The sequence below is a fragment of the Asparagus officinalis genome, chromosome 6 (assembly GCF_001876935.1).
Source record: "Asparagus officinalis chromosome 6, Aspof.V1, whole genome shotgun sequence".
In the NCBI taxonomy this organism is placed as follows: Eukaryota; Viridiplantae; Streptophyta; class Magnoliopsida; order Asparagales; family Asparagaceae; genus Asparagus; species Asparagus officinalis.
Window position 1 is genome coordinate 45,567,175 of NC_033799.1, and position 11,773 is coordinate 45,578,947.

The 11,773-nt window shown below is 38.7% G+C and overlaps 2 protein-coding genes across 2 annotated transcripts; one reads left to right on the plus strand and one right to left on the minus strand.

Moving 5' to 3' along the window:
* LOC109846122 lies at positions 489 to 1,811 on the minus strand. The gene has a single exon (XM_020415349.1). The coding sequence runs from the start codon at positions 1,809 to 1,811 to the stop codon at positions 489 to 491; it is 1,323 nt and encodes a 440-aa protein (XP_020270938.1).
* Positions 4,659 to 5,475, plus strand: LOC109844831. Its single transcript, XM_020413979.1, has one exon. It carries the CDS (start codon positions 4,694 to 4,696, stop codon positions 5,321 to 5,323), a length of 630 nt encoding a protein of 209 aa, XP_020269568.1. The 5' UTR covers positions 4,659 to 4,693; the 3' UTR covers positions 5,324 to 5,475.

An 11,773-nucleotide genomic window follows, 5' to 3' on the forward strand; every position in this document is an offset into this window, starting at 1 on the left:
ATATCATTTAAAATATCCTAGTTAATAGTGTCAAATGCTTTTTTGATATCAATGCTCAACATAATTCTGGGAGAGATATGTTTTCTGCTATAGTTTTTTTAGTATCACATGAGCTAGTAAGATGTTACTTGAGATTTGCCTACCTCTCACAAAAGCACTTTGAGCCTTGTTAATCAAAATCCTCATAACAGATTTAATCCTGTTAGCTAGAATTTTTGAAATTATCTTATAAAGACAATTGCAGCAGACAATGGGTCTGAAATTTGATGGAGTCTTAGGACACTTTATTTTTGGAATCAAAGTGATTGATGTAGCATTGATCATTCCTAGTAGCTTGCCAATTCTAAAGAAATCATTTATGGCTTTAGTTACCTCATCCCCAATGTTATGCCAGGCAGATTTATAGAATGTCATACTATACCCATCAGGCCCAGGAGCTTTATCATCACCCATAGAGAAGACTGCACTTTTAATTTCCTCCTTGGACACTAGAGAAGACAGGAACTAGCTTGAGCCTCATCCAGACATGGACCATTGGAAATGATATCACCATCAGGCCTAGATGTTTTTGTAGATGAGCCCATGAGACTCTTATAAAAAGAAACAAACTCCTGAATTATCTCTTCACCATCAGTTAGTCTGCATCCTGCATTATTGTATAGCACCATTACTCTATTGAGATGTCTTTTAGCTTTAATTGCAGAATGAAAGAAGTTTGTACATCTATCTCCCTGCACATTCCACTGGATTCTGGATTTCTGATGATAGAATGATAGTTCACAGTCCAAAAGTTTGTTGTATAAAGCAAAGCACTCTTTTTCTTGATTAATCAAATCAGTATTGAGAGGGTCCTCCTGTAGATTATTTTGCATATTTTCCAGATTAATTCTAGCCCTGATCACTTTCTCACTGATATTGTGAAAACTCCTTTTGTTTAAATCCTTCAGTGCATTCTTCAGTAGCTTCAGTTTGCTTGCAACAGAAAACATAGCACATCCTGCAATTGAGTTTTGCCATACAGAAGAAATAATAGGCAAGTAGTTTTCATGCTTATTCCACATCTTGAAAAACTTAAATGGCTTCTTTCCTTGCACACAGTTATCATATATTGAAAGTAGAGCTGGGGAGTGATCAGAGCAACTGGGAGGAAGATACTCAACATGGCTAGAGTTATGCAAATTGATCCAAGAGTCATTAACCAAAGTTCTATCCAATCTACTCCAAACCCTGAAATTAGAGTCTTGTTTATTATTCCATGTATAGTAGCAGCCATCAGTTTTTAAATGTGACAATTGACAATTGTCAATAAATTCCCTAAAATCAATAGTTACAGCTTCAGTAACTGCAAGGCCACCAATTTTATCCTCTTGCCCAGTAATAGTATTGAAATCACCAGATAGAATACATGCTTTGTTCCCAACTGACTGTTGAATTTGAAAAAGATCTTTCCAAAGAACCTTCCTATTTTCTTGATGATTATGTCCATATATAGAGGTAACTAAACAATCAATTCTACCATCCAGGGATTTAACTGAACAGGAAATAAGCTGGGTAGAAACCCTATCAACATGAACATCCAGAGTATTTGGATCCCATAAAATCAGTAATCTGGCTTTACTAGAACTATTTGCATTAGAAATCCACTTCCAGTTACTATGTAACTTCTTTATTATAGCAGGAAGCTTGTCAAGCTTGATTTTTACTTCAATGGGAGCTATAAAAGAGATATGATGTTGTTGTATATGGAGCTTAACCAAATGTTGTTTAGAGGACTTATTTAGCCCTTTAATATTCCAAAAAGAGATATTCATATTTCTAGAACATCCCCTCCATTAATATTTAGGGGGTCATCCACCAGTTTATTGAGGTGATCAAAGGAGTTTTCAAGAGATGGAAAGCTCCTAATTCCAGATTTATGCATATTTGCCTAATTCCTGCTAGCTTGGGAATTTTTGCCTACTATAGAATTCCAAATTCCATGGTCCTAAACATGCACAGCATGCACCAAATTATTTACTGAGGTGCACAAATTTTGCTCAGCCTGTGAATGTATCCCCCTAGGTAATAATCCAGAAAATTGATCCTGAACATGCACAATGTGCACAGAGTCCAGATTGTTGAGCCTCAAACTTTTCTGACCTGATGGTTTGCATCTGTCATCTGACAGGCCAGATTGTATTTCCTTCAACTTGAGGTCACCTTGATCATGATCTTGGGCATGTACAGTATGCACAAGATTATTTATTGGAGAGCACTCCTTATTATGTGAATTTACCCCTCCAATTGAATCCCCAGAAATAAGTTTATGCATTTGGACAGCATTATCTCCACCTGAACACTGTTCTCCTTTCAAGACAGGTTTAGTCCCCAAAACTCCAGGGTCAGCTTGATTTATAGGTTTTGATTTTTGGACCCATCTTTTAGTAATGGGGTATCTCTTACAAAACTCTGTATCATGCCCCAGAAGTTTGCAACTATTACACCATTTAGGCTTAAGCTCATAAATCACCTTTTGATTAAAATTTTTACCATTTGGATCATGAATAGGAATTATGTCTGGAAGAGGTGAAGGCATATGAACTTCAACTAAAACTCTAGCATAAGCCAATCTTTGTTTGTTAGCAGTTAACTTGTCTATGGCAATGGGCCTCCCAACTTGACTAGTTATTTTACTTATTGCATTTGAGCTCCATAGGTTTAATCTCAGTCCAGGCAACTGTATCCATAGGGGGTAAACATTATCATTTATCCTTTCTATATCTTCATCATTAGACCAAACTTTCAATAGGAGGGGTCTAGAACCAAATAACCAGGGGCCATTCACTAAAATATCATCCATTTCCTCTTTGGTCTTGAATTTGAACAAGAATAAGCCTGATTTAAGCAGACACACTTCAGGCACTGACCAATGAGTCCAGACTTTTTGAACATAGGTTTCCATAGCCTTAAATTTTACATTTAATCCTAATACTTGGCCAATTAAAGAAAATTGCCAATTTGAATTGCCTTCATTTCATTCCTCCTCACTAAAAGTCACAAAATCTTTGTTCTCAGGTGTCAAAAATTCAATGACATACCACAAACATGTCTTGCTATTGTCGGCAAAAAGACTTGACCAACTTTTCTTATCGGCTCTGTTTTATAGCGGCTCAGTGATTTCAGGTTCCAAAGGAGACACAATTTTGTTATCAATCTTAATCTTATCATGATCTAAAGAAACAGATTCAAGAATTGAATTCAAATTCTTAGATCTAATAGCAGGAGCATTCATCACATTTGAATTAGATGCAATAGTAGTAGAATCAAGAACATGCATCTCTTTCTGTAAAAATTTTGGTGAACTTGGATCAAAAGATCTAGCCGAAATCAAAACTGATTGTTGCTGACCAGATGATTCAAAATCAACCTTATCAGCCCAAGAAATCTTACCGGATCCACTTGCACCAGAATTCAAGATCGGAGATCCACTGAGTGTAGCTTCTTGATCTCCACCAATCGCTTCATTGCAAGAGAGATTCCTAACTTAAGGAATTTGAGATCCAAACATCTGAGAGCGAGTCTGAGGTTGAGAATCAACAAGAAATCTATCAGATCTGAGAATCTTGTTCAACGATTTCTTCTTCTTCTCGCCACAAGGTCCAGTTGACCCCATGATCTCAGAGCTCAATATTACATCATCTTCATCAAATCTTGAATCTGAATTATCCTCCAAGGATTGAGAACCAGATCGTAATCCTATACTAAAATTTTTTTTTTTTTCGTCATTTTCCAAGGCGGGGGCGTATGTTAGCAGGACGAAAATCGCCTGTTAACGTGTGCCAAGAGACCGCCCAATTATTCATCTGGCAATATATGTTTTGGCAGGAAGGACAATTTTATCATTTGCTATTATTTCTTTATCCTATACCCCTTTATACTGTCAGGCTTCTAAACATGATATAGATATTAGAGGTGTTAATAACAATTGAGCTAAATATATTATTAAAATTTTAATTCAAATATATTGTCAAAATTTTAACTAATTATTGTCTCCTGGATTATTATATCCCAAGACTAAAATGAGTTAAATTAGTCCAACGATAAAACAAGTCTCTAATTTAAGCATGGCTTAGGCCTTTCACTTATAAAATACTTGTTATACATATCTTAGGAAGTGTTTGGCAACTTCCCTACTATTCAGGTTAGTGGAGTCAACCTAGTTGAAGGGTTGAATTATTATTTGGTTGAAATTGTAACAACTGCAAACTTGATCTTTTTTTTTTTTCAAGTTCCAATTTAGACCCTTAATCGGGTTACGATTCAACCACACCCCTGCCTAGGTCATAACTTGAATTTCTTAGTGGAGAGTAACCATTATTCTTGGAAATAAACCGCATATAAAAAGTGATCTCTCTCACCAACAAGTCGGCCTTAGCCGCTATAGACGAAGTCCCTCTATAATTAACCAAGTCCAAAACTAGTGACGGATGTAAGTAATAAGATTCCTTCATTTTTAACCCCAAACATGACAAAGAAAACCCTTATCATTTGAGCTTAAAGTCAACCCAATTCCCTCCCCGCCCAGGCAATTTGAACGTTCCAGGTCCTAACAACTCCCATAAAATAACAAAACAACTCACGTCACCACCCGCTACTTAAACAAGCAAGCAGCTCCCTTATCCATCCAATTCCATCTCAAACTCTCTTTCTAACAATGTATTCCTTTAACAACAACAACATCCTCCCAATCTCCTCAAACCCAAGTTCACCAGCAAAAGACTGGCCGACTGCCGAAAAGCCCGATCCCCGTCGACGGCGAATCTGCATCGGTCTCTCTGCTGTGGCCATGGCCGCAATCGCCGCGACCATCCTCATCCTCGCTTTCACAGTATACAAAGTTAGAGAGCCAACAATGAGACTGAACTCCGTCAACTTCAAAGACCTCGACCTCACTAAGAACCTAACCGTCGTAGCCGATGTGTCGGTCAAGAACCCTAATGCACTCCCCTTCAAGTTCAAATCAAGCACAACGACACTTCTGTATCGGACCAAACAAGTCGGGGTGGCTTATGGGCCGCCAGGGCAAGTTGGGGCTCGTGGGACGCTGCGGACCAACGTGACGATGAACGTGATTTCAAGCAAATTGGTCGGAGATTCGAAGTTCATGGAGGACGTGGGGAAAGGGTCGCTTGAGCTCGAGACGTCGACGATGGTGGGAGGGAAGGTGACGATATTGGGGATATTCAAGAGGCATGTGGATGTGATGATGAAGTGTAGCGTGAGTGTTGAGATTGGGAGCCAGAAGATTCTTGATCAGCACTGCGCTCAAAGGATGTGGCTGTGATCGGAGGAAGTAGTAATTGGAAAGCGTTAAACATTCTCCTACTCCTTTTTTTTACCTTTTTTTTAGTGGGAGATGCTAAATTGGGGGATTGAGACCATTTGTTAGCACAATTGTGGGATTAAATTGTTGCCCAATGAGGGCACTGGATAGCATTTGAAAATGTGGTCTTGAGGGATTTGTTGAAGTAGTGGAAATCTCCAGGATCCGGAAACCACTGTTAAATGATAATTTTGCCATGATTTTTGAGCGCGTAGTGTGAAACATTGTAACTCTTAAGCTCTGACTACGAAATCTTAAGTTTTAGTGCAATGATAAAGTCATTTTACATGATATCATAGCAATCTGGAATTCTGGTGTAATGACATGGTCTATTAACATTATAGCAGAGCAATCTAATTTCCTGTTTTGCTCACGAATTTCTAAAACAAATTAAAAATATATATTACTGGCATGGTGTATATTTCAGCCTATTCAAGGGCCTCAACCCTGCGTGAGGAGCATGTTAAAATATATAGTTATTACTCATAACTAGGGATGCATTCTGTCGGATATGGTTTGGATATCACACTTATCATATTCATATCCACTTTCTAAAAATAGATACAGCTATGGGTATCCTTTCATAAGAAGTCAACGTAAAGTTAGAGGACCATGCATTTGAATAATATCCCAACACGAGTAACCTTCAAAAAAGTAGTTTGAAATGCATAAACTTGACTTAAAATATGAGCTAATTGCTAGAAGAGCTCATAGAAATAGTGCAAAAAAAGAGCTTATAGAAAAGAGAAAAGAAAATTTATCTTGTGATGTAAATAAGATAAAACATGATTAAAGTTTAGCACAGTGGCTTGGGTGTGAGTACAGTGACTCGACAATTGACCATGGGTAGCACAGAGTGACGATAGTACGTTTAGAGTTGAGTACAGTGACTCGGGGTACATATATTGACTCAGGTGAGTATGTTAACTCAATATTTTTCTATGTAATGAACAACGAACTTGATGGCCTCCTCTCAATTTTTTTCATACATATATAGCAATGAATAAATCTCTCGGATAGATGCAAAGTACGAATACTAAAAATCTAGGTTGAATTTTTTCTTGGCTTTGATGATGCTTGAGAGAGAAAAAATTTGAGTGGAAATGAGGAGATGATCACTAGGCTATGGAGAGGTAGGAAGTCTCAATTGATTTTTTTGGGAGTTGAATTTCTATGGGTTTTTGTTGGTAGATTGATGATGTGTACATATAGGATCAGCGGGTTAGTAAATAAGATGTGTGTGTGTGCGCGCGCGTGCGCGTGAGTGTATGTGTGAAATATGCTTCTAATGAGCCACCTTAGATTGAATCTAAGGATGCACCTTTCAATGTATGGATTGAGCTATTTCAATGGATGATTCATTACATTCATCATGATCCAAATGTCTTAAAACATCTACAAAAAAAATCATGGTATTTGAATATTTCTAACACGTCATTTTTATTGTCTCTTTGGTTGTGTTATCATAAAGCCGTTAATTTTATTTTCACTTGATGAATTAGTAACTTTTATTGTTATTAAGTTGATGCTGAACTGACCATCTTTGTCAGGAGCTTGTAGCTGAATTGTAGTTGGGGTAATTTTGAAAGAAAACCACCCCTAGTATGCTGGACCCCAAAGGGCAATTTTGGAAGATCATTGTTTGTGGAAAAATTCGATGTAAAAGAAATGAAAGAAAAACTAATTTGTATTATCTCAAAATCAATTACAATTTGGATCCTGTTTACAAAAGAGAGGAGAATGAATTTGATTATCCCCTTTGTTTAAAAACTGGGTTCTTCACGGTGGCGATGGAGTACCTCCCTCGAATGCTCGCGTCGAATTTTCTCTCCATTGACGATCCGAATATCTTGATTCACTGGAACGATTGTCTTCTCCTCACGATTTGACATTGTGGAGAACTCTGATGGTAAGTTTTAGAACTCTGGACGAGTTGATAACTCTGAACGAGTTTGAACTCTTGAAAAAGAGTTGATTTAACCGAATGTCGGTTATAAGCCAAGGATGAAGAAGCTCCTCCTTGCCGAACGTTGAAGATGATCTTCCTTATAGGATGATGCCGATCTCCTCAAAAGCTCGCCCAATGATCTCTCATGTTGCTACCAAACCGAGAGCCAAACCCCCTCTGCTTGAACCCCTGAATTGAATTGATTTTCAGTTATTTATAGAGGATTAAGAGGGTGTAACCGCCCTCCAAATATAGGAAACAGTTTTTGGAACTGTTCACGGGTTTAAGAGGTGTGATTCCCCCTAAAATCTCTCCATAATGGGGTGTAACCATCCCCATTAAGTGGAGATATGATTTTAAAACCGTTCAGGTTCTGTTTGAACCAGTCAAACACAAAAACGCGGGTCTGACCCTAGCGTTTTGATGTTGCAGCGCAGGTTCGACCCCAGCGTTTTGATGTTGCAACGCAGGTTCGACCCCAGCGTTTTGATATTGCAATGCGGGTTCGAACCTTACGTTTTAATGTTGCAACGCGGGTTCGAACCTCACGTTTTGATGTCACAACGCGGGTTCGACCCTAGTGTTTTAATGTTGACACACGCGGGTCCGACCCCAGCGTTTTGGTGTTGATGCGCGGGGATGACCTATGCGTTTTGGTCTTAGAGCGCGGTGATGAGTTCCACGCCTTGCTTCGAAGAGATTATCAACAAGTAATCTATTTTGTCATAGCGATGCAAAGATCATTGTCTTGTAATCTTCATCTTGGCTCCTTGAGAATATGAGAGTCGTCAGATTGTAACTCCCGATGTTGATTGTGAAGGCTTCTGGAAGTCGTCAGATTGTTACTTCCATCATTGGTGTTTTGATGGGGATCAACTATCTATTGTGATTTTTAGACAGTCAAACACAAAAACGCGGGTCTGACCCTAGCGTTTTGATGTTGCAGCGCAGGTTCGACCCCAGCGTTTTGATGTTGCAACGCATGTTCAACCCCAGCGTTTTGATGTTGCAACGAGGGTTCGAACCTCGCGTTTTGATGTTGCAACGCGGGTTCGAAACTCGCGTTTTGATGACGCAACGCGGGTTCGACCCTAGCGTTTTAATGTTGATATACGTGGGTCCGACCCCAGCGTTTTGGTGTTGATGCGCAGAGATGACCTCTGCGTTTTGGTCTTAGAGCGCGGTGATGAGTTCTGCGCCTTGCTTCGAAGAGATTATCAACAAGTAATCTCTTTTGTCATAGCGATGCGAAGATCATTGTCTTGTAATCTTCATCTTGGCTCCTTGAGAATATGAGAGTCGTCAGATTGTAACTCCCGATGTTGATTGTGAAGGCTTCTGGAAGTCGTCAGATTATAAGTTCCATCATTGGTGTTTTGATGGGGATCAGCTATCTATTGTGATTTTTAGACAGCCTACAGAACCCCCTCCAAAGTTTTTGAAAGTTCGCGGTTGACTGAGATGAATTTTTGGAATACTTTGGATCTTAACTCTGATCTTGGAGCTATTGATTCCTTGTGGTAAAGGATTTTTTCTCTGCACTTGCTTCTAAGGCATCTTGGTTGAAGGGATTTGCCACGTAGGATCTGTGTGAAGGTATGCGCCATAATTCTGCTTCTAGAATGTGGGGGTGGACCCTGTATTTTGAACTTGAGATGCGGGTCTCACCCTTGTATGTTGAATTTGGAACACGGGTGTGACCTCGGCGTTTGTTTTTTCATTGCGAGTCAGACCTTAGCGTTTTGACTTAAGACGTGGAAGTGGCTTCCGTGTATTTTTGACTAAGTTTTTGAGACTTGTCTTTAGCTCATCCGTTTCAAGTCTCGGCTCACATCTATTAAGCTAATGGACCTACGAACATGCATAAGATTTTTGACAAATCCTCAGCCATCAACGGATTTGATAAGCCTTTACCGACTATCGTTTGAGTCGGGCTAGCATATGAATTATTTGAATCCGTTTCACATGTAATGTTGTGCTAAGAGAATGAACCCTCTTAGGCTTGATGCTATGATTTTGAATATATAGACTTTGTCATTTTTATAAAAAAAGACTAACCGGTAACACGTGTTAGGCGTAGGCTTATCCTACCTAGGATTTGGGATAAAGTTCCCCATACGTATAAGGCATAGATTTCGGTGTTATTAATAACAACCTGCTACGATGTTGAATACGTGAGCTTTGCTATTATTACGGGAATAGGCTACCCGGCAGCATGTATTAGATACAGACTTATCTCTATTTAGAGATCAAGATAAAGTCCCTCATGCATGAAAGACATGGATTTTAATGCTACGATGTTGAATACGTAGACTTTACCACTGTTTCTTCCGTTGTTTCTTGAAACATTGAAAGAAAGTTGCAAACGCCAGAGGTGCAGTATTACCTTGGCATGAATATTCACTTAGAGTGAAATTCAGAAATTTTCTTTATTATCACTAGGATAATTCTAGAAAATTTTTAATCCGCTGGGGACTTTATAAATAAAAACTTGTTATTTTTGTTGAAAAAGGATTAACAAGTTCATTGGGGGTTTGACTGTTAGAGATGTGATGTTAACCTAACAGTATTTTTTGGGCCTACCGCTCTATTAAAGAGAGTCGATAAGTTGATTGTCAGAGGTTTGGTGTTAACATGACATGATTTGTGTTGTGATTGGAGCAACTTTATGGATTTATCATCCTATTAACGAGGATTGATAAGTGGATTGTCAGAGGTATAATGTTAACGTGATAGGAATGTGTTGCGATAGGAGCAACTTTGTGGACTTATCATCCTATTAAAGAGAATTGATAAGTGGGTTGTCAAAGGTATGATGTTAACATGACAAGAGAATATTACGATCAGAGCAACTTTGGGGACTTATCATCCTATTAACGAGGAATGATAAGTGGGTTATCAGAGGTATGGTGTTATCGTGACAAGGGAATATTGCGATCGGAGTAACTTTGGGGACTTATCATCCTATTGACAAGGATTGATAAGTGGATTGTCAGAGGTGTGATGTTAACGTGATAGGAATGTGTTGCGATCGGAGCAACTTTGTGGACTTATCACTCTATTGAATAGAGTCGATAAGTTGATTTTGTCAGAGGTAAGATATTAACGTGACAAGAATGTGTTGCGATCGGAGCAACTTTGTGGACTTATCATCTTATTGATGAGGATTGATAAGTGGATTATCATAGGTGTGATGTTAACGTGACAGGAGAATGTGTACTTGTGACTTATACAAGATTTTGGGAATTAGCTTCTCGCTGGGGAGAATTGCTAAGTGAGTTTATCATCAGAAGCGATGAATTTTGATACTTGCGATTTGAATAAGATTTTAAAGACTTAGTGTCTTGTTGGGGAAGATTGCGATTTGTGCAATTTTGAGGACCTATCATCCTATTGACGAGGATTGATAAGTTGATTGTCAGAGGTGTATTGTTAACGTGATAAATTAGGAGTGATGCAAGCTGTATTCATACTCTATGGGGATGATGATCGTCAGAAGTGTAATGTTAACTCGACGATGTGAAAGGTTCGTTACTCTCAATCCAATGATTCCAATTAATCAACCATCGGTCTAGATTAAGACTTACAGGGGAATAAAAAGAGGTAGACAAGGTACATCGCCTAGTGAGGCACTATCCATGAAGTCGGAATAGAGTCACATCGCCAGGTAGGCCATTATCTGATGAGTTTGACTATTAGAGGTAGCTGTTAACGTGATAGTTTTTGTGGATCTGTCATCCTACTTGAAGAGGATTGACAAGTTAATGGACTATCAGAGGTAGATGTTAACGTGATAGTTTTTGTGGATCTGTCATCCTACTTGAAGAGGATTGATAAGTTGATGGACTATCAGAGGTAGATGTTAACGTGATAGTTTTTGTGGACCTGTCATCCTACTTAAAGAGGATTGACAAGTTGATGGACTATCAGAGGTAACTGTTAACGTGATAGTTTTATGGACCTACCATCCTACTAAGGAAGATTGTTAGGAGAATTTGGAGAAAAACAGACTATCAGAGGTGACCATTAACGTGATAGTTTTGTGGACCTGACATCCTATTGATGAGGATTGACAAATTGATGGACTATCAGAGGTGATCCTTAACATGATAGTTTTGTGAACCTACCATCCTATTGAAGCGGATTGACAAGTTGATAGACTATCAGAGGTAACTGTTAACGTGATAGTTTTGTGGATTTTGTGGTTAACAAAGGTATTCCATTGAACATGATAACTCAGAAAATTTATTACTCATAATTTAGTGAACTACGAATAAACCAACCCCCAGTCTTGAACAAGTGCAAGGGGAGAAAAGGGTAGACATGACATATCGCCTAGTGGGCCATTATCTAATAAGTTTGGCTATCAGAGGTAACTATTTATGTGATAATTATTGGACCCATCATCCTACTAAAGAGGGTTGGCTTCAGCGCCTATAGTATCTTCCGGTTCTGACTGGAAA

Coding starts and splice junctions, on each gene's coding strand:
- LOC109846122 (XM_020415349.1), bottom strand. CDS start 1,811: ATGAATATCTCTTTTTGGAATATTAAAGGGCTAAATAAGTCCTCTAAA.
- LOC109844831 (XM_020413979.1), top strand. CDS start 4,694: ATGTATTCCTTTAACAACAACAACATCCTCCCAATCTCCTCAAACCCA.